The 23,281-nt window shown below is 41.4% G+C and overlaps 1 protein-coding gene across 4 annotated transcripts in view; it reads left to right on the top strand.

Annotated features, from left to right (window-relative positions):
• The window catches only part of WAC (WW domain containing adaptor with coiled-coil), a 63,545-nt gene extending 52,547 nt beyond the window's left edge, over nt 1-10,998 (top strand). For 3 of the 4 annotated variants that reach the window (XM_055709963.1, XM_055709964.1, XM_055709961.1), the window contains 3 exons: nt 3,306-3,492; nt 7,060-7,187; nt 9,517-10,998. In XM_055709963.1, coding sequence (XP_055565938.1) covers nt 3,306-3,492; nt 7,060-7,187; nt 9,517-9,586 — 385 coding nt within the window. In that variant the 3' untranslated portion in view covers nt 9,587-10,998. The remainder of the gene's footprint in view (nt 1-3,305; nt 3,493-7,059; nt 7,188-9,516) is intronic. The other variant, XM_055709962.1, reaches the window with a different exon arrangement.
• Nucleotides 10,999-23,281: the final 12,283 nt, after the last annotated feature.

The raw sequence follows: 23,281 nt of genomic DNA, 5'->3' as shown, positions 1-23,281 counted from the left end.
ACCTTTCAGTCTTTCATGTAGCTGGAACACCTTCCAGAAAGACTTGCTCCTTAGCTTTCCCAAAGACTTAAGGTCAGCTGGCCTCTAGTTCCCCAGGTTGTCGTCCTTCTGCTTCTTGAAGATGGCTTTAACATCTTGCTTGTTCACCATGCTGCTTCAAGATGGTGCAGCATCAGAGTTAATACTGGCCAGTTCCCTGATTACCCTTGGGTATATAGTGTCTGGTTGCATGAACATACATCCAGTTGGCTTTACTGCTCCTTAACTTCTTCCTCTGCTCTCTAAGTAATAGTTTGCTTACACTGACTCTGCTGATGTACTTGGGCATGTGGGAGGCCTAAGGGTAGACCATACCTGTAAAAACCGAGGCAAAAAAAAAGTTGCTGACTATCTTGGCCTTTTTCGTGTGCTTTATCTCTAGGTCCCCTTGCCTTGTAGAGGGGCAGCCCATCTGTTCCTTAACATTTTGTTTGCTCCTGATATACAGCCCTTGTTGCCTTTCACATTCTTGGCTGGTTTCAGCTCGGCTTCAAAATCTAAGTGCCATTTTTTCCTAATTAACTGAACATTTCTACAGTTAAGCATTTGCATGTGTAAGTGGTTTTGAAGTAGTTGAGCCAATTACTGAAGAAAACACAGAGCACAAAACCCAAAGACTACTTTTTTCCCCCAGTTAGATCATATATTCCCTTTTGCAACTTCTGCTGCCTGAAATCAAGGGAAATTCATGTATACAATTCTAACAAAGCTCAAAGCTGCCTGCCAAAATCTTTCTGGTTTGTGTTTTTTGGTTTTGGGGGGTTTTTTTTGTTGTTGTTTTTTTTTTATATATTCTAAGCTTTCAAGCAAGTTTGGGTGTACTGAAAGGAATGAGGTTAAAGTCTTCAATGCTGCAGACCACCAAAGTGTTATTCCTAATTTGTTGGCTGTTTGTTTGGAAACCTTCTGTAATTCCTTTGCAAGTGTGAGTGATTCGGATAAGTGGCTGGACATTGGGCTGTAAAGGTAGTTGCATTATGCTAAGATGTTTTCAGTGCTCGAGGGAGTAGGTTAGGTGATAAACTAAGAGTCCTATCACTTGCAGGCAAGCAGTAAGAAAGTTTTAAGAAACAGATTGAACTTAAGGCCTGTGTTGAAAAGCTGCTGCCAGTGAGAGAGTGATTGCAGACATAATCTTCCAAGTAATGGCTAGGTATGTACCAATTAGTACTGCTATTTCTTAGTATATGCAGTGCCAAAAAAACATCATAACTGTGAAGTACCATCACTGTTCTGGTGCTGTTGATGTTCTTTTGTCCTGGTCAATATTACTGCTTCCTTTGTCTTCCTTTACAAGGGCAGAGAGGACAGAGCAGACTGTTTTCATCCTGACCTACCCACGTTTGCATGGGTAACTAGCACTGCTCCTACCTCTTCTTAGCAAAATAGAGGAACAGAGCCCCTCTCTGTAAGCGTGGGTGGGACAGGAATGACTGAATGAATGCTGGAAAGGGAAGTAAGAATGTAGAGGCCTTGTTTTTGCAAGGCATGAATAAGTAGGAAAGAGCATGTGCTATGAAACATCAGCTTCTAAGCTTCCCTCAATAGATTATGTACCACTCCCAGTGCAAGTTCTGGTTTCCTAGAAGATCAGATCACCTGGACAACAGCAATGCTTGCAAGGAGGCCCACCCCCATATTCTGATCGTCTGGTTTGACAAGGGTGATGTAACAGATAGTAGTTTTGATGCTGGTGGAAGCTGTGGTGGAGTTGTCTATTGCTGGTAATATGGAAGTTGAAGAGCTCTTATGTGTAGCAAAACTGTGTACCTGCAGCACTGCCAGTTGTCAGGTGTGGCTGGATCCGTACAATGTGAGAGTGCGGTGTTCAAGCTAGCCCTGATACCTGGGCTTCTGGACATGTGAAAAGTAAATTAAGTATCAGTAACTTTTACATCTTTTGGGGGAAGTTCTCTAGCTTTGTTGGGCTTAACATTAGGTGTTCAGTTTGTATGTCACAGCTTTATTGAGAGAAGTGATACAAGTGAAACAATAAAAAACTACTTTATGTAGAGAGCTTACCATCCAAGTGTAAGATGGAGAATGAGTATTTCCAAATTGGGAGTACAAGAGTCCTTGTGGATTAGTCAGCTATATTAGTTTACCAAAGATTTACCTAAGTGGTACTCACCTTTTTTAGTCACTGCAGCAGGCATAGGCTTCTATAAAGAGATGGAATCCTTCAGAAGGAACTCTTAATAAAACCTCTCCCATACATGAGGACCATCACGAGGTAGAAAAGAAAAATGTCTTGTAAAGTGGAGTGAGAGGGTAACTATTAGAGGAATTCAGTTCAAAAGCAAAAACAAGAACCAGCATTGCATAAAGCAATGGCTAGAAAACTTTGTAGGTAACATATCTTGAGCACTGCGGATGGCCAAGATCAACGTAAGAATTTCTTAGTAAAAATTATAATAGTTTTTGACCCAGAATCATAGTTGCAAAGTAGAATTGGAGAAGTTGTGTATTGATGTATTTTTCAGATAATGTAATCGTTGCTTTTGCTTCCATGTGGAAATCTGAAAGAGGACAGTCAAAGGCTTTGTCCAAGGCACAGAATTTTTTATTTGTCTTATAGTACACATATCAGCTGAACATGTCTCCATGCATCTGTTCTCCAGCAACAGGTTAAGACACCAGCTAGAAAAACAGCAGCATGAATATGTTCCAGTAAAGCAGTCAAGTTGGCAGCTACAAACATAGTGCTCCTGTGGTACTTCTGTTCTCTTGGGTGCTTCAAGTGAGGATGCACAGTATCACTAAGTCACCTAGGTGTTTTTATTTTGCCATTAGTAAATAGTTATATTTGTCAGAGCCCCCATGGCTGTATTTTTACGTCAGGACATCAGGTTTTGTTCTTAATGGTTACTGTGATGCTTGATGATACCTGTTGAATAAGCCTGTTTGACTCTATCTGATACATCATTATTGAAAATCTTAGGCTTGCAGCTATTTGAAGGAAGAGCATACATGTGTATATTCTATGCCCAACACTAAAATGTAGACACAGCTTACATCTCTTGAACAGCTGTCAAAGTTTAAAACCCAACAAACAAAACCCGTTACATTCTAGTTCTCAAAAAGTTCCCATAGAAGTAGGAGGTTTGTGGAAAAGTGGTACAGGTTTGGTCTGCCATAAGTATTTACTTGTGGTTTAAATGATGTATGTATTTTTGTGGCTGAAGCAATGAATTTTAAGTGTTTATTTCTCTATAGGTTTATATGTTTTAAAATGGCTCACTTTTATTATTTTTTTTTTGTTCTAGTAGTCAAAGAAGCCCATCACCAGGTCCAAATCATACCTCTAGCACTAGTGCATCAAATTCAACTCCTGCACCGCAAAGTACATCTGTACGACCCACTTGTTCATTAACACCCACGCTAGCAGCACACTTCAATGAAAATCTTATAAAACATGTTCAAGGCTGGCCTGCAGACCATGCAGAAAAGCAGGTGAGTACACTTGTGCTTTGTTTCCTGTGAGAATGTAAAATGTGCAGCTTAAAATCTGGTTTTCTTGCACAAGTTGCTTTTTCTAGGAATTAAAAGTATTTAAAAAACACCCTGGTGCTCAGCCTTAGCCAGAACAGGGGAGAGGGGAGAGTGATTAGGCCAGACCTGCAAGTTTTACATGTGATTGCCATTTAGCAGTTGAGTATTTTCAGTCTCGCTTAAAGTACCAGTGGTTTTGAAATTCTCTCAGATGAATAGATATACTCATAGCTGTTTTCTTACTGCCAGACTTCTGTTGAAATTTACAAAGAACATAAATTTCAGCAAATTTTTATACTAATGATATTTTTGTTATGTGGAAAATGTTATGAATTAGGTGACAGAGTTAAGCTATTTGAGACTACTCTACAGTTTTAGTCACAGAGTTGTTAGTTCTACACAGTGAAAAAGGAACTCTACCTTGTTTGTTGTACCCAGTTTTTAAGATGATGTAGAGGGCTCAGGCTGAATTTGGGCTATTTTTACATAATGGAAAATCCAGTAGAATTGCTGTCCATATTTTATAACTAACTGCATGAAACCTATCCTGTTGTGGAGTACAGGGAAACTGGATGCATGTCAGCTGCTTGGAATGTATTACTCAAAGGAACCATATTGGTTATTGAGTCTAGTTCAAGTCCTTTCACAGGCAGCCCTGTTGACACAGTCTGTGTGGGATATTAATCTTACCCAGCCCAGTTTAGTTTGGTCTTTTGAAGAGTGGTTGCATGCTGGCTCAAGCCTGCACTGGAGGCTTTTGGGTTGTAACTGGCAAGATGACTCTTAGAAGTGCAGTCTAGACTTATACTCTATTTGGACTCTGTTTGGGGTTCTTGTTTCATTTCGTTGATTATTTTTTTTTTTTTTTTTTTTTTTTTTTTTTTTTTTTGGAATTCAGTGTTAAGACATTACCAACCTCTACTGAGTCAAACGACTGAGCCATTGCTGTGGAATGTGTGCTTAAGGAAATGGTGTAGCACAGGCACTGTTCTCTCTGGCCTTGGCCCATAGTTTTGATAGCATTATTGTCGCTATGTACTGAACTATCATATATTTTAGTGCAGAAAATTTGTAAGTAATACACACACCCCACCCCGCTTTTAGTAATAAAGAGAACAAAAAAAACCAGCTAATGCTAGGCAGTCATGTACTTGGTTGGATACTTTTACCTTTGTGCCAAGTGTTACATGCTGTATTGTCCTGTCTGCTGTTTTAAGATGATTTCACATGACAGTGTTGTTTATAGACCAGTTTGAATAGTAACACTTGAGGGGCTGAAGTCAGATACTTTATATAAAAGCGAAAGTGAATGACAGTACTTTCATCTAGCTTAACTTCTTCACTTATTGTACCTATAAAGGGGCTAAAATACATAGTGCCTCGGTTTCTTCAGATTTCTAACCACATGCATAGCCTGAATTGAAATTAGGGCATCAAAGCACATGCCAGAGTAAACTGAAAAATAAGTAAATAAATTAGGTGAGCCAGGCCAGGTTTGTGTGTTAAAGCATTAGCTAAAACAGTTCTTGAACCACTAGCAGTTACCTCACGAACTCATAAAAAGCAGTTAATATGGAAGACCAGAAAAAAAACAGTAATGTGGTTAATTAGAAAATAATCAACGTAACTATCTTTAAAGAATGTGAGAAAAGGAATTGTAGGTGGTCTCAAATTGTAGAGGTACTTTGAGTATTGAACAATATCTAAGAGAAAAAATGATGTATTTACTTTTTTACAAAGACTTGAAAAGAAAACCTTGATAATAGTTAGCATGGACCTTTTAGAAAGAAATTATGTCATTTTGGGGGGGGTTTCTTCTTTTGATAAGGTATCAGACTCTGATAATATGGGAGAGCAATAAATGTTATATCCTGATTTGCAGCAACACTTAACATCTTTCAACAAGAACATTGTATGCAAATTATTTTGAGGCCTTTTAAATGAGCTTAAGATGGGTGACTGGTCAGCTTAAAAAGAAGTGCTTTGAAAGTCATTACTGATGGTTTGCGATCGGTCTCGAGGCTTTGGAGTTGTGTAGGGAGAACATGTGAAATGATGCCCTGCTGGAGACTCCTGGATGCCAACGCACTCCAGAAAAGAAAACTTTTAATGTAGAGAACTAGAACACAAAATGCTGCTTTGAACTGGAGAAATGCCAGAAACTGATGAAGACTTGTGCTAAATACCGTTATTTTGGGGAAGGAAAAGTCAGGTACACAAGTACTTAAGCAGATGTTGTGGATTAACCCTGGTAGGCAGCTAAGTGCCACACATCTGCTCGCTCACTCTCTCCCAGTAGGATGGGGAAGAGAATGGAAAGGTAAAATTAAGAGAACTCATGGGCTGAGGTAAACACACCTTAATAAGTGAAGGGCTGCTGCAGAGAGGGAAGTGATGCAAAAGCAGGCGGATACCACCAGCCAAGCAATGTCCAGCTAGTCCCCAAGCAATGGCAACCCCTGGAAGATTGCCCGCTCGGTTGTATTCCTGAGCGTGATGATGTATGGTGTGGAATATCCCTGTGGTCAGTTTGGATCAGCTGTCCCAGCTGCATTCCCTCCCTGCCTTTTGTCTAGCCGCAACCTATTTGCTGGGGGTGTGGGTGTGTCTAAAGAGAGAAAGGGAGAAATCCTTGATGCTGTGTATGCGTTGGTCAGAAATAGCTAAAGCATTGGTGTGTTATCCTCATGGGTTTGGTCACAAATCTGAAACGTAGCACTATATGGACTGCTATGAAGAAAATTACCTCCATCCCAGCCAGACCCAGTACAGCAGAGAATAACGTTGCTAAACAATGTTAAGTCAGAGAAGGTCCTGTTTGAAACTGTTTTTCTTCAGTGTGCCACTTACAAGTCCTCTTTCCTTATTTAAGTGTGATACACAGGACCTCAGAGTAATTATGCTAGTCTCCTTGGTGCTCTTGAGGATTTCTCTGGTGTCATATATCCAGTTCAGTGACAAGACTTTAAGAAATGCACAGGTTTGGGATAGGTCATGCCTTATAGATTTATGCTTCTGCTTGTCCCCTACTTGAGTAAGTGGAGATATTAAAATAATGGGAGTTCATCTGGAAGAGAACACCTGAAGAGAGGGTTGCAGAGTTGTTCTTGTATAAGGTAGCTGGAAAGAAGATGGCTTTCAATTATTTTTGTCGCTAAGGCTTATTTTAGATCGGAAACTTAAGTCTGTCATTCTAGCTACTTGAATAAATTACTTTGGAAACTTGGAGCCCTGTCATGTACTATCTTTCAAGATGATTGAGTAAACATCTGTTAGGATCAAGGAAATCTAAACCATCCCTGCCTTAGCATGGACCTGGGTTAGACAATCTCTCAGCAGCCAGTGTTGCTCATTTCAGATTCTGAATGGGCTTTTGTAAAGAATTTGATGTACTTCTGATTTACTACTCCCTTTAGATGTTAGAGTGCTTTGCTATTTCAAGACAGACTTATCCAGCAATCTTCTGGCTACGGCAGTTCTTTCCAATGCATGATTCAAAATCCTAACCTTGACATGTCACCATTGCAGGCATCAAGATTACGTGAGGAAGCCCATAACATGGGAAGTGTCCATATGTCAGAAATTTGTACTGAATTAAAGAATTTAAGGTCTTTAGTTCGAGTATGTGAAATTCAAGCAACTTTGCGTGAGCAAAGGTAGGTGTGTGGTCTGTGTTTATTTTCAAAACGGTGGTTTTCAAGATGGTATTATAATTCCCATTCTGGCATTGTTTTGCATGAACTATATTTACTGATGACTAGTATGCTGATACTTCCCAGGTTTGCAAGCTGTGTTCCCTGTGGACATTCTACATGTTTCCCACACAGATACCTCTTAGTCTCCAGTGAATAGAACCAGATACACAACTTCTGTATGTATTTACACTTAGATAGCAAAGAAGTCTCTTTCCAGGTACATTAGTGCATTACGAAAAACTGGTTAACCCAACACTAGTTCAACGTTCTTCTGAAATATCTGTCCATAAAAGGTGCATAGATCACATAGGTACACATCTGCACAGTTTATACGGGTCTTAAATGCTGCAGTTTGAATGAGACATTGTCAGGTCTAAAGCCAGAGCAAGTTTGAACAGGTGTCGTTGATATCACAAGCTAAGGAAAAATTGATGTTTGTTACTTAGGTAGGAGGCATCTGACAAGATCTTGGGATTTTTTAGCGAGATGTTGATTATAGCAAAGTAGAGTTCTGCTTCTTAAGTCAGTAATAGCAGTCACTGAAGTAACACACAGTTATGTTGTTGAAGACTGTTGTGCAAGGTTGAAAAGTTTAGTCCTACTAACTTTTCACCGGTATTTGTGATCCTGAATCTATGTTCATATTGTTTCCTTTTTGAATGATGTTATCCCATCTATTAAGTCACACTACAGTTTGAATACAGTGATTCTGATTTACTGTTTTAATCTGCTTTAATAGTGTTAAATGCTGTTTAAATAGCTAGCTTTATCCTAGAAACTCTTGCTTTTTGGCAGTTAGTAAAACAATCCTTTATTCAGAAGTAGGCTATAATATATTTCTAAATCTTTCCTAATGAAGAATTGAAAATATCCATTCTTGCTGACATTTTGTTTCATAACTTCATTACAGAAATCGCAATTTCTGTAGTATGTGAAGTGAACTGTTTGGTTTCTTACATGTTTCATTTCTGTCTCTGGGTGACATTTGATCTGAAATAACATACCAGATGTCATTGTTCAGCTTGCTAAATAGCACCTTGTTTCTTGTACACTGTGTATCCTTAAGGTATCAATGGATAATGATTATTATGACTTTGAATCTGTGATAACATGTATCTTTTATTTTTGCTGCAACCCCAAAGATGTGGAATACATGGCATAAGTAACAAGTTGGGGGGGGGAGGCTTTTGCAAAGGATGGGATTATCAAAGCCAGTAGTACATTTGAATGATGGTGGTATTTCTATACTTCTGTATGGCAGAGAACTGTTTAAATGTGTTCTGAGAGGGAACTGTGTCTCTAGGCAAAGAGAGTATATTATTTTAACTATAGCTGACAGCATATGAAAAGGCACTTTTCATTGTCTGATATATTTTATATGCCCACGCCTTTTAAGTTTAATGGTTTTTTTCAGTGTGTCTATCTTAATCGTTTTTCACCTCCTTTTCATTTTTACTGAACTGGGCAGAGATTTGAAAAGTGTTCTGCAAAAGTCTGCTGAAGTGGATGCTTTTTCTGCATTGATTAAAGTAGCTTTGGACTTTATAGATTATTTATATGAAACTTCCATTTTCCCTGAGTTCTTAATTGATTCATATGCTTGCATTACTTCAGCATCATAAAAAGTTGTTTGAAAATATGAATTAAAAATTCTAGGAAACAATTACATAACCCAAATGTTCATTAATCACGTGTTTATGTCAGTTCAGTAGAACAAAGAAAAATTTATAAGAGAATTGCTAGCAATATAATTTATTTCTAAGCCAGGTGTAGTTATAACTTCTTTTCCTTGATCAAATATTTTGAGATTGGAGCTTACCAGCACTAGCCACAGAGCCAAATACTAGAAAAAAAGTGTTGTACCTAGAAGAAAACTTGCTTGTTTAAAAAAATTTGAGCACTTTGGGTTGTATCGTCAGGAAAATGGCATGACACAAGCCACAATACCATTCTTCAGAATATTATTCAATTACTCGATGTACTCATCCTGCGTCCTGCTTTTTCTGAGAGCTAATTCGAGTGAAGAGCAGGCTTAAGCATAACCATGTAACTGTGTATCAGTCATAATTTTCTGAACTAAGCTATCAAACGTGGCAGGTCTCTGTGCATCTGCATCCGGTGTTTGTAGGTGATTGAACAGATTGGGAATTAATATAAAAGCACCTGGATTTTATTACCAGAATTAAGGAGCTTGGTATCTTTCACTGAAATTGTAGAAGTACTTGTGGAGATACTTAATATCTCTGTATAATGGAAATGTTTATACTAATTTATTTCTTTTCTCTTGCAGGATACTATTTTTGAGGCAACAAATTAAAGAACTTGAAAAGCTAAAGAATCAGAATTCCTTCATGGTGTGAAAAGTTGTAAACAATTGCACATGGTTTTGAGTACAGGAACTATTAAACTCTGATGCCCAGTCTTAACACTTTTGAGCTGCATTTGAGTAGACTTTGGACCGTTGAGCTGGGCAGAAAAAAAGTTGACATGGGGAAGGGGACAGGAGGGAGTCAAATTCAGGGGAAAGATACAAGAATGATTTGTAAAACCCTTGAAATGTAGATTTCTTGTAGATGTATTCTTCACGTTGTAAATATGTTTTGTAGAGTGAAGCCATGGGAAGCCATGTGTATCAGAGCTTAGACATCCAAAACTAATCAATGCTGAGGTGGCTAAATACCTAGCCTTTTACATGTAAACCTGTCTGCAAAATTAGCTTTCTTTTTTTTTCTTTTTTTTCTTTTTTTTTTTTTTTTAGTTAATTTATCATTCAGAAATCTTGCATTTCCTAAAATCCAATGCAAGCGCCAGGCGATCTGTGTCTAAGGCTGCAACAATTTGGGTAATGTACAAAATACCATGAAACAACTGTTTCCACACTTGCACCGAATCGAGAGCAGTGCTTCTCCATTTCTGTTTTACAGAGAAATGTTTTTCATTTTCTGTGTTCCATTTCCCCGTGAAATCCTAATCTGATTTTATCAGTTTTTTAATGCTTCTAATTTTCTCTTTTCTTAAGGCACTGTTGCTATGGCACTTTTTCTATAATCTTTTCATTCCTGTGTACAGTAGCTTAAAATTGCAGTGATTGAGCATAACCCACTTGTTTGTATAAATTATTGAAACGTATTTCCATTTGCACCCTGTAAGAATGGACTTATAGTACTGCTGGGCATGTGTGCTGAAAGTACATTACTTGCTCAAATATAAGGAAATAGCCCAATGAACATGTTAACATGGTTGTGGGAGGGGAAAGAGGAAAAAAAAAAAGCTAGTCAGATGTGAATTGTATCTGTTGTAATAAACATGTTAAAACAAAGAAACACTGGTTTTCATTTCCTTTGGTCAACACATTAAAATTTGGTCTGTTTGGGGACTCTTTATTAGAACTGTTCTTGTTGAACATTTTTGTACTTAAATAATTCCTCAAGGGAGGTTTTGTTTAAAACTTGTAAACAGGAAAATGTGTATAAAATATTTAATGAAATATAAAATTCAACAAGAATGATTTAAGACACCTCCCCAACAGTTGTCATATGTTAACTCCTGGTTTACCTGTCTTGATATTATGACATTTCATTTCGAAGGATGTTTGTGTTGTAGCTAACTGTTTAAGTCTGGTGCTGACTGCTGTTCTTAACCATCACAAAACGCTGAATTTGTGTAATTGGAGCAACCCACCGTTTGAAAATGGTGGCAAAGCTCAGCTTTGTATATTGTTTCCTAAAGTATATTAAAAATAAAAAAGAAACTATTGCTACTACAAAATAAACTTGACTTTTTCTTTGCTTAAAATGACAACAAAAATAGTGATGATAGTACTAGTTTAGAGGGGTGTGTGTTACAGTAGTCTGTTCAGTAAGAAAGATTGTAGCTGGTGAATTAAAAAAAAAGAATTACGAAGGTGTTGACATGTAATGCTACATGTTTTGTTCCTACAAAATACTGTCTTTCAGCACCAGAAACATTACTTGATTTTTATTTTGTCTTGGCTCATGTTGAGTGGGATTTGGACTGATTTTTCAAATCAGTTTTTCATCAGTGGAAGCAGAGTGCTCTGTCCTAGCAAGGTAGTGCAAATGGAGCAAGGTAAAATACTTTAACAACAAGAAATAAAAATCCAGATAGATAAATCTGTAATTGTTCTTCACTTTTTAACCCAGTATGTGCTGTTGTGTTTCTTAACCATGCGAATGTTTGCTTTTGCTCGGAAAATGGGAATAGAATATTCTTGAGTGAATTAATTATAACATTGTTTCTGCATTTTTAGAGACCCAAGGCCAAGTGGCAGAAGGCTTCCCGAGATCCTCGTATTTGCCCAGTGTCATGGTTCTTGTAATGCTCATTGTCTTGAGGTTGCCCAAGCATAAGAAAATGGGATGTGAAGTGGATGGACGTAGAGGTGGTCTTTCACCAGTGGTTGTCCTTGGTTTTGGTATTTTGCTGTTTAGTTACTTGCGAAGACAAAGGCTGCATCTGTCTTAATAGATATGCTGGGCCTATTTTCTATGAGCTTATTTTGTTTGCTTTTGATTCATTATATTGCCCTCTATAACACGCTGTGTCATTGAGTTTCATAAGTTAATTTTGTTCAGTAGAAAACTACTTTGGATTATTTTTTTAAACCTCTGGTTTGAATCAATTTTCTTATATGTTTAGCTGCTGCCTGTTGATCTTGTTATTAATTCTTTCACAGAAGACTCTCTTCCAGCCTAAAAAGTACTAGTACCACATGAAAGCTTTCATCCTGTATCAATGGTCACAGATAACTTGTGAGTAACAAGGATTAACACGCTACTTTAACCCCTAAAAAATACATGCATACATAATACATACATCACAGACACACATTCTCTCTTCAGGTGATGTCCTTGCTAACTAGTGCAATAAAGGCTACTACTTCGTCAGTGTCAAACGGCACACTGAAAGCTCGTTGTCTTGGCTTCTGTATTTGCTCACCATACAGTAGCTTTCCTCCCCCATGCACACACCTCCAAAACCTGGGCGGTTGTTAGCTGAGGAGTGACGGCTTGCCAGACTTTCACTAGCATTAGACAAGCTGGGGAGGAAGATTGGAGGCACTGCTTTAAAATAGACACCAAATGGCAGGTTCTGGGTTAGTGTCCTTCACAACAGCTTCACTAACAGACAAATGCGATTTGGGTCTTACTATGTGATCTGGAGACCTGCTTCAGTGACATGCAGGAACCGGCCCTCTGGTTTTTCCTCCCCCATTGCTTGATGGGGGAGAAAATAGTCTACATTTTTCTCCTTCCTATCAAATCTCTGTCTGAAGCTGGACAACAAAGAAACGGGCAGGTGCACTGAGACCTGTTACTAGATTTTATTGTTACTTATCATTTATTACCTGTCCTGAAACTGATGCTGTCCTTTCAAATGTAGTTGACACTGTTTAGTGAAGGGGTCTTTATTGGATTGTTCTACACCTGCAGGTGAAATCAAGTGAATTTTCATCAGGACAAATCTTGTTTTCTTCCTATGCAGCTTTTCAAATAGTGCTTATTGGAGTTTGGGATGTGTTTTCTGTATTAATTGCTTGATACGGGGAGGTGTCAAGGAATAGGGATGAGAACCTGATGAAAGAACTGTTGTTGCACATGTTGCTCTTGGTTTTCCTGATACATGTTTGCTAAGCAACTATTTAGTATAATAGAGAAATGGTTTTAGAATTACTTGAGATTGACTTAGCCTGTACAATCGCACTGCGAGCAGTGCAGTTGGGATAGTATTTTTCCATCTGTGGTGGCATGCTGAAGAACTCCAGCAGAAGGAGGGGGTTAATAAACAATGCAACTTATCTAAGGGACTCCCATGTTTGATGCTTCTACAGCTGTACTATCATTTTTTTTTTTTTTAAGGCACTCTATCTTTGAAGGTCTGTATATTTTTTCACTGACCTTGATCTTAAGATGTTGTGGTCAACTGCCTAGCTTTGGTCAACAGTCCTTGCTTAGGCTGGTCCCTTGCAATGATGTAGTGTCTCCTTTTCAGACTTGTTTTATTAATTGCATCTCCTTTGGTAGGAATGTCTTATCTTTTGGTGGACACCAGTGCCGTCTTTACTGTTGCAGTTGAAAACATTCAGAAAGGGTATATAATTTGAGGCCAGAGAGAATTAAAACCATTTCTGGTCCTTTTTGAAGCATCCTTATTGCAGGAATATGCCCAAAGATAGGTGAGAAGATACTGGGTAGTTATGCTGTGTCTCCTAAGTCTGTGGGTCACCTTTTCATTCCAGTGTCACCTTGCCTATGGTAACATCCCAAGGACTTACCGGAGTCCTTTGTCACTGTGAGTTTGGCTGCCTTGGGCAGTATTGCATATTCTGCTGCAAGGAAGGAGGGTTGTGTCCTAAACATCACTCTGTCACAGTGCCTGTGGGGTACTCTTGAGTCAGCTGTCATAAGGGGCTGTCACTTACTCTAACCCCAAATTAACATTTGACTCTGTATACACAGTTAAATTTCAAGTCCATTCTTGGAATTAGGAGCTGGACGTTTTTTGTGAATATGCCATCCCTATTGCTGTTCCTAGAATAATACTCTGTCCTCACCAAAACACAGACATAAGATGGTGATGAGGCAGTTCCGGGTATTTTACAGATACTGCCTTGACTTTTGAAAGTTTCCTGCAGAGGAATATTCCAAGCTAAAGTGCCATCTCATTGATGTTAGCACTGCTCTTCTGCCCATAATTACTGATTAATAATACGTGGAGGTTTCTTTTGTGTTTTGGTTTTCTTAAATATTTTACATTATATCATAAGAATCAGAGCTTTTGATATAGGGAAGGGATTTGTTTCTTCGACTAGCTTAGCTTCTTGGGCAGGTTTTTTTTTCTTTTGCAGTTAGTCAAGCAAAAACGTTCATATACAGCTGAGATCCATGTTTATGTTGACTTCTTTTGTAAAGCAGATTGTTTGCCACTATGATACAGTTTTGGATTCCAGTTACACATCACACTTCTCGGATATCTGTTACGTTCCTCTATCTTCTATCTCTTTAGCCTTTTACAACAGGCATTTGGAAAGATTCAGTCTTTCATAGCTGTAGGTGCCAAGTATTCTAACCTTAGTGGATGCCTGTGTACCCATTCAGCTGCAGTTCTTCCTAGCGGATGCTCCTTGCTACAGATTTATATATTTCCCAACTATGGCTTTTTGTTTGGAGATCCTATCTGAGGGAAACGACTGATGTAGATTTTCTGCTACTTAGGGTTCCAGCTAGCTGAGGATCTGGAAGTCATGAAGCATTTCTCCTCCCTAATAAAGACACTAACCCATCTGATTTAGGACTTTCTAGAGAATGGTTTTGTCTCCCGTGAGAACTAGTAACGTTCTGGCAAGTCTTGTTGCATCCCTGACAGGGCATGCCTGGAGCTTCTGGGATGTGTGCAGCTGTCCTGTATGGCTCCATATACCAGATTATGAACACCAGGTTTGCAAACACAGTTTGAACAAGTTTATCTTCCCAGCTGTTACTCAATACGTGTGACAGTATTTTGTCACCACCTGTTAGTCACACATGCCAGAGAGCACTTGCAAAGGTGTGCCATCTACTTCTGCATGCAAAGCCATGCTCAAAGATGAGTCCCTTTGCTCCGGTTGGAAATCTCAGAATTTGAGTTGAGTGAAAAGCATGTTAATGTAATGAAGCTTAGAGTGGTCGGTTACTTTCCTCTTCCCTTTTATGTTACAAGAAAATTCATCCAGTAAATTACAGATAATACTGCTACAGTCATCTGCACCAGTAGCCAGAATGGTGCAAGTCACTTGAATTAATTCTCTTTCCAAGTTTCTGAATTTGACACGCAGGGGTCTATTAGCATGTTACATTTCAGAGCACTGAACAGCTTCCTTCTCTCGCCTCGCCAGGCACGTTTGCTGTCAAGATCTTGCATGTTTCTCTGTCCAAAAATCTGTGATTGGATCTTTTTCCAGTGTAATTGGGATGCTGTCAGAGTTTGACTGGGGTTCCTGTTCTTCTTCTGGGTGCACCCTCATTAGCAGCAGAAAGCTTGTGTACTGGGAGGAGTTATTTGGCAAAGTGACCGAAGCCTGTGGCAGATGGTGCTACAGAAGGTGAACGTGTTGTCAGTGAGTCGGGATGTGCCAAGGGGCTGTGATGTCCATCAGCCCCATCCAGGTTCCTTCAGCTGTCCCTCTGCATCCTGGGAGTAAAGACTTTTTCTTTCACATTTTGAAAGGTTTAACTGAACTTTTTCTTCATGTCAGGGATTCAGTTCCACTGTAAATCTTTTTCTAAATGGGAAAGCTACTAAACCACTGACAGGATGTCCCCATCTTCACTTGCTAAATAAAACTGTGTTTCTGCTTGCGATAACATTGTCAGTAGAAACATGGATAACTACACTTTTTTTTTTTTTTTTTAAGGACGAAAATTCTGAGATCTCACTTTGACCTACTGTGGTATCCACATTTCACTTAATTAAGAATAATAAATAACAAGCTGCGTATTTGTCATGTCCCCTGGCATCTCTTCACCTGCATGATTAGCAACATGGGGAGGGTGTGGGTGTGCACAAAGCACATACATGTGACACAGTGATAGGACAAGGTCTTTAAGGACTCGTTTGCTTCATAGGAGGTTTCATTGAAAGAATCGTTCAGAGTGAGGCTTCACAGCTTAACCAACATCCAGCTCCCTGCAAAAAGAATAGACCCTTCCTTACTGCTTGCCTGCTCCTGGTGATGTGCCTCTGCTGCGTCCTTTTTTGCCAGCCCTGATGCAGCTCAGGGAGCAAAGCCCCAGCAGAAACCTGCCAGCTCAATCTGTTGCTGACTTGACAGGCAGAAGAGGCTCACGCCGAGGGGCCGAGCAAGGGCAGGGCTGGCACTGAAGGGCAGGTTAGGGCAACTCTTGGGGCGGCAGTGAGCTCAAGTGGTAAAGACTACCTGCTACTAAAACTCTGAGGTGTGTGTCTAGAGCTGAGGGCTCAGGGCATGGAGGCTGCTCTGAATTAAGCACGTTTTTTTGAGGTTTGGATGCATATATGCTTCCATCGGAAAATTCCATCTCCATGAACGTTCACCTGCTGTGCAGCCAAACAAAATCCTAACAACCAAACCGCCATGTTAACTGCTAGATGAATTTTCAACTAAGCATGAGTAACTAAATTTCATTTTCAACTAAGCATGCCATCTGACAAGTTTGGAGTGTTTCCTGAACTCCTTAGTTGTTCCAAGAGGATTTTACAGGCTCCCTTGTGGGAGCCTTGTGAGCAAATGTGTGTCCTCGCGGTGGGACCTGAGCAGCCTGCCAGGCTGGGGATCTCCCATGGTTTGCAGGCCAGCTCCTGTGCTGGGCAGAACCCTGCCTTGTGGCGGTACACAGAGAGACACGGGCCCTTCTTGTGTGCTCTCCCTCTCTCTCCAGGCAGCCTGCTTCATTTCTCTGGTGGCTGAAGCTGTGTTTGGCGCCTGCCTGGGGGAGGACACGGCACCTGAGCTGGTCCGGCACTGCCCCTGGCTCAGCAGAGACTAGTGGATAGCCTGGTAAAAAGCCTCCACTTCAGCTGGCACCTTTTTGCTTATTGGGAGTTCTTGGTGCTGTAGCAGCTGAAGAAGATCCAAGGTGCAGGAAATCTCTGGCATCTGCAAGGGATCCAACCCTGGAGGGCTAGAGCAAGAGGACCGCTGAAATGAGGGTTCAGAAAAGCACAGCAGGGTGTCAGTGCTGACCTGAACTGCATCGTGCGCTGCTATTGTGGCCAGCTCGGATATAATCTTGGCAACGCTAGGCCAGACCCCTGTTCCTCTGGAAGCTGAGTACCTTTTGCTGAAAAATCAAGTCTTACCGGTTTTGGCGCTCTAATATCCCACCTAGAATGATCTTTGATACAAGCCGCTAAATCTCTCTCTACTTTTCTCCTAGCTAACGTGCATGGCTTTCTCTTGACTGCTCGTATATTAGAACTTGTTTAATTCTCTAGTACCCACTTTCAGTACTGGTCATCCTTGACCAATATAAGAGTAACTGGAGTTTATGTTAGGTGTAGATTTCTGACTGATTCTTTAATCTGAAATGGCAACAGTTGTTCCAAGCTGCTTGGGATTAGAGATGTGATTTGGAATGGTTTATTGTGCAGAAGGCAATGTTTTGGTAGCTGGTTCATGGGAGCTTGCTATATGCTTTACAGTTTCGTGACTGATCTTCATGGCATTGGTGAAGCGTAAGTGATGTGAGTTTCACAAAAATCTATTTTCTGCAGTGGAGAATGGGATGATAAACATCATACCTGGATAGTACTTAAGTAAGAGATTTTGTTTCATGTATGCTATAGGTTGATTTTTCAGCATTTTGTAGTCTGAAAACAGGTTTCCACCGTCATGTGTTGACAAATAGCTGCTACTATTTTTAGGTAAGTTATTCATATCAGAGTAACCTGCTCACATCCAGTGTGCCTAGCCATGGGCACTAGATGTTGGAGGATGTAGTATGAAAACGTTGAGATGCAGAGAGGCTTAAACCTGCTTCAGGCTTGTGCAGTTATAGATGAGGCCCACCTAAAAGAAACCTGCCGTTAACTTCTTAAATAGTTCCTTTAAAAAAAGTCTCATATTTTTAACGATGTTCTACTCTTTTGTACTGCCTTGTTCAACTGTGGTGGGGTTTAGATTAATAGAAGAGTTTTCACAAGGGAAATTTTTGTTAAACACATTTTTTTCAGCAATGGCTTCCCTGGCTGGCAAGTAGAAATATTAATGTAACCTCATATTTTGTACCTCTTCATAGTAGAGGTTATGAGATTTTCTCTTTAGAGTGGGAGGGATTAATTCCCTTATACAGAGTTATGAGAGAGAGAGAATTTCTACATGGGATCTAACGTCGTTGTGATGTACTTTCCTAATACCTTGATCTTTTTTCGTATGCATCAAGCAAAACATATATAAATGAGAAATGTCTTAATAAACAGTGTATCCTGAAAGACCCAAATTCAGAAAAAGCTGTGAGAATATGCAATTTTCCTGAAGGGAGGAAAAAGTTAAAATGGAATGAGATTTGCCTGTTTATTTTTTTACACACTTGAATTCTGCACAGGCTTGGGCTGAAGTTGTTGGATTCGATTTCATTAAATACCTGCGTGCTTTTCCATTTTGTGGAATTTCCTGGGATGTATGACAAGACATTGTGAATTAGGGGAAATAGCCTGAACTGAATCTGCTTTTCAATATTAATCTAAAACTCAGAGATTATTAATGCCTTTTAATCGGTGCAGGAGTAGGCTGCAGTGGCTTTAAAGAGTCTTCCCTGAAGTGAGAAACCGATCTGCCAGTTTTGTCGATTTTGAACCATCTAGACCATTTTATTTGAAATGTTACTCTTTAATATTTGAGATTTGTTTTGCTTCCCACCACTTTTACATCTCCCAAGAGCCTTACTGCACTCTGTCGTACTGCATCTCCATCCCTGGCCGTGGACTGCGTGTGTCACCTCATCAGGCCCTGCGGTTGCCTGCGCCAAAGGTGTCTTGCTGCAGTATTGCAGTTGCACAATTTCTCTTTTTCCAGGTAGGACTTTATCATGCATCTCAATCTTACGATCTTTGTGCTGAAGTTTTGACTGCCATAGCCTCATCTTCCTCTTCCTGATTTTGTTTCCCTGCTGCCCTTTGCCTCCTTTGGTCAGTGTCTCATAAAGCCCAAGATCCTTCCCTCGTATAAGGGCAATTCCCTCATTCCCCGCTCTGTTTAATCTCTCGTCGAGTACTCAGTGGACAGTGTGTGTGTGTTGGTCTTTAAGGAAAGCTGCTTGTCCCCTTGGTGATGGTCAGTCCATACCCCGGCAGCTCCCACAGCCAGAACCAGCCCTGTGCGCTCTGCGGCCACAACGTCTTGGGCAGCACCAGGGATGTTCCCCATTTGGCAGAAGCCCGCGGGGAGGATGCTCTGAGCCCCGGTGTGGTGGGTGCCGCTGGGTGTCAGTGCTTGGATGGAGACTGGCCCAGCAGGGGGGCAGCAGCTGTCCCCCTGCGCCCCATCCCTCTCGCCCCACCTGCCCCCTCCACTGCCCCCTTCTGTGCCCGGCAGCCCCCGCTTCCCCCTCCACCTCTGCTCAATCATTGCAAGACACGATGATGCATGGGACCGGGGCCTGGGGCTCCCGCTGGGTGTGCACGTGGACAGAGCCAGCTAGGAACAAGCTGCCTGTAGCATTTTTCTCCAAAGCAGCAGCAGCAGAAGGGGTTGTGCTGTCTCAAAGCTGAGAGCAGCATCCACTCGGGGGTGGGTACCCCCTGGCTTGTGAAGGTAAAAGGATGCGAGTGCTTGTTTGGGACGTCGTGGGGGTTGTTTTCTGGGCTGATGTGCGGTTTCCCCTTCTCATCACACACACCTTAATTGTATTTCCATGGTATTTCCCAGAAGAGAGCACACGGGCCCATTTTGAGGCCAGTTGTTTAAACTTCTGTAGTTCACCAGGCACCAACCCTACCAGCTCCCTCTGGAAAAGCTCCATCTTCTTCCAGTGCTACAGCTGGTTTCTTTTAACCAAAACCCAGGGAACTCAAACTTTTTTTCTGATTAAAGCTGAACTGAAGACACAAGGTCAGGTGAAAAGCTGGATGTTTCATGATTTTTTTCTGTGCTATTTGTTCTTACTGCTGTCTGAGCTGCCATTGTACCCTTTCTGCAAAAGATATTTTGATGAATGGGATTTCTAAAGGGTCCTTCTTAAAAATAAAAACCCCTAAAAGTCAGTACTTTGTGTGTGTGTTTCAGGTATGTCTGTAACTTAGAATTCCCTCTGTGTGCAAGGGCTTGCAGCACCTGGAGGGCAGGGCAGTGCTTTGCCTGCTGCTGGTGTTCAGCCTCACCATTCCTCCTCATAGTGCTCATCCAAACCTGCCCCTGGAGACCTTGACCTCAGCTACTGTAAAATAATGGCAAACAAATGCCTGTTAGGAAGGAGCAGGGCTTTGGGTACTCCTATATCATCCTGGAAAATATGCTTGATCTTAAAGCCTGGTTTGAATTGGTTTTACAGGTTAGCATGCTTCTTCGTCCCCCCCCACCCCCACCCCCCTCCCTTTGGTTCCCTCCTTTCTTAGCTGAAATAGTTTTAATGTAAAATGTAATAGAAATGTAATAACATAGCATTTGGTTATGCTATTACAATAAAAGGATCCAGCCCTGTAGGCTTTATTCTTGCTACTGTTAATTGACTGGAGTGGATTACACCCTTTTGCAATGACTGCTGATTTCACCAGGGCTGCTCTGGCGGTGCTGCTTGACCCTCCATCTGGTCTGTCTGGATGCTTTTTCTTTCAAGAATTTGATATACTTGGGACACAACTGGGAAGTTACTGCGCAAAACATTGTTCTCATGCTGGTTGTTTTTACTCCTAAGTGTTGACACATTTTGTCCCTCCAAATCTTGGTGATTAAATGAGGAGGCTTTTGATCCTGAAGATGACAAATAAATCCACTTGGTTTGCCAAACTAGAAATGGAGTGTCTTGTGATGAGAGAATGGTGATGAATTTTTTTCTGCCTCTTCTACCCTTCTTCTCCCTCTTGACATCCACCCTGCTTCCCCACGTTCTTCATACATGGCAGAGCTGCCTTTGGTCCCGTGATCTTACATTCTGCCGTCCGCGATCACAGAGCGCTGTGCCTGGGTTTGCATACCCAGCCCTGAGCCCCAGCAAGCCTGAAGGTCACTGTGGTTTTTAGACTTGCTCCTACATGGAGGGACAAAGTTTGAAGTTGCTCCTCATTTCACTCCGTGGTCTCCAGCATCAAGCCCAGAGAAGGGAAGCCATCAGCTTTCCAAACCAGCAAACTGAGACGATGTTCACTCAGTGTCACCACCGATGAAAGGCAGATCTGAGCACTCTGAAACAGCAAGGTCCCTTGGTACCCTCCCCTCCGGCCATGCGTGCTTCTGGCCTGTTTTTTCTCCTGTCGTGGGAGTAAGGCACACACACCCACCCCACCACCCCCCAGCCCAGACGCAGTGCTTGCCCTTCAGAAACCCAGAGGACAAGGCAAAAGGACAAGAACTGGTCACCCGGGGCTGGCCTGCCCTCTTCTCAAAGAAATGCAGCTTGACTTCCAGCTGACCTTCAGGCTTTTACAAGCTTAAAGAGAGAGAGTTACAGAATTGTTAACAGCTATTTTATTACACTTACAGATTGTGTGAGTTGCATTTTATTGGAATGCAGCACTTGGCAGGTTCTGCCTTTGGCTGCAAGGGGAAGTTGAAGGGCTGGGGTTACTCCAACACATTAACCCCCTGCTTCCAGCATCTCCCGCTGCACCAAGCTAAGCCAAACGCTCGGGCACAGCTGCAACCTGTTTCATTACACGCCAAAAAGCAGTGATGTGAAGCTCATAGTTTCTGACCACAGGAGGCTATACCATGGGGTTGGGGTTGAAGGTGTCTAGGGACAGAGGAATACTTTTTGATCAGAGTGCCATGCTCATCACTAATGCTATGGCTTATTGCTCAGCTTTGAGGAGAGGTGATGTTGTTCGGGACCTTGCAGGGTCAGGCTCCAAAGCTACTTTCTTCCAAATGTCTTTTGAATAAGAGCTTTACTCGGAGCAATGCCACCTAAGAAAGCAAGCCTCTCCTTCCTTTTTCTTCCACAGACGTCATTTTGCAATCTGATTGATTTCATTTTTTAAAGCTGGCGCTTGCAGTGATAATTCACAGGGTAGTGCCCTACCCAGCGGCGAAAGGCCCATGCCAAAGGCATTCTGTGCAGTAAGAATTTGGAGCCTGAGTGGCAGCGTGGCAGCGCTCAGCCCCTGCTGGGGTCAGGCCCTGGCTCCCGCTGGCGCTGGCTGGAGGTGCTGTCACAGCGCACAGCTAGCGAGAGGGGGGCTGCAGGCTGAGGGACTCCCAGCAAGACATTGGCACAAGGTGCTTGGATTCTTGGAGAAGAACAGTTACATGGGGGTTCCTCGTTTCTTGAAGAAAGTTTAATATGTGCTTTTGAAAGTGTTTTTGATTAATTTCCGTACTGAGTGTAAAGTGGGACTGTGCCCTTGGACCTTGCCAGTCGGCTTTTTTTTCCGGGATGCTGCTTCTCAATTAGCACGCCTTGTTGCTCCGTGACACCAGCTCTCCTCTGCATTTATGTATAAAGGTCTCTCACTTCTTATAGGGCTGCTGCATACATTCATTTTATTTCAGGCCTTAATGATTTGGGGGCAGAAAATTTTGACAAGAGGGTGGGAACTCTGTGGCTGCCCATTCTCTTTGGTCTGCTCCCTGCCCTGGTTTGACATCTACCTGTCTTTGCGAAGGAAGAGGCCCTGGCAGCACATCCCGCAAGAGGTGGGATGTTGTAGCCTGTTTTGCTAGTCCCAGTGTACATTGGAGGGAAAACAAAATCTGTTGACCAGCGCAGTTTGGCAACAGAACCAGGATGTTGCAATGAGATGATGAAGAAGTCTAATTGATTGATTTTAATGTGAGAACTGAGACTTGGCTCCTGCATGTTTGACCTCCCAAGTCTGCTTGGACACAAGCTGGTGTCTCTGCCAAAATATCTCCTCTGTACCACAAACCCATGTCTAGCATTAAGAAAAAAATTTCCTGGGTGTGACCTGGGGAGAAGAACTTCTGAAGAACTGACTGGAAAGAAACAAGGGGACATAGTAACTATCTCTTTTGTAACATTCACCACAGGAAGAACCAACCTCATTGTGTTTTCAGATGTATTGCAAATAGACAATATGCATTCAACTGGATAATACAGCTAAATAGTTAATATTATAGCTAAAATAGCACAGATTAAAACTTTTACCAGCCTCCTTTTGAATGTTAGTGGTTGTAATGCCTAACTTGCATACTAACAACTAACAAAACCAGTGGCATGCATGCTGAGGAAAAAAATATCTCCCTGAAATGCTGGGCTTCTCTTACCCATATGCAGATGCCCTCGTAAAGGAGAGACCATCTCACCTAGGTGAATCTCAGTTCTCTTTCTGACAAGACAATCTTGTATCAGAAAGAGCTGATCTCTAGAATTAGTGCAGTTAGCCTAATTTCTGTTGTGAGACAA

This window comes from Falco cherrug, chromosome 4, assembly GCF_023634085.1.
Source record: "Falco cherrug isolate bFalChe1 chromosome 4, bFalChe1.pri, whole genome shotgun sequence".
In the NCBI taxonomy this organism is placed as follows: domain Eukaryota; kingdom Metazoa; phylum Chordata; class Aves; order Falconiformes; family Falconidae; genus Falco; species Falco cherrug.
The sequence above is the reverse complement of the archived record's forward strand: the minus strand, read 5'-3'. Positions and strand labels throughout refer to the sequence as shown.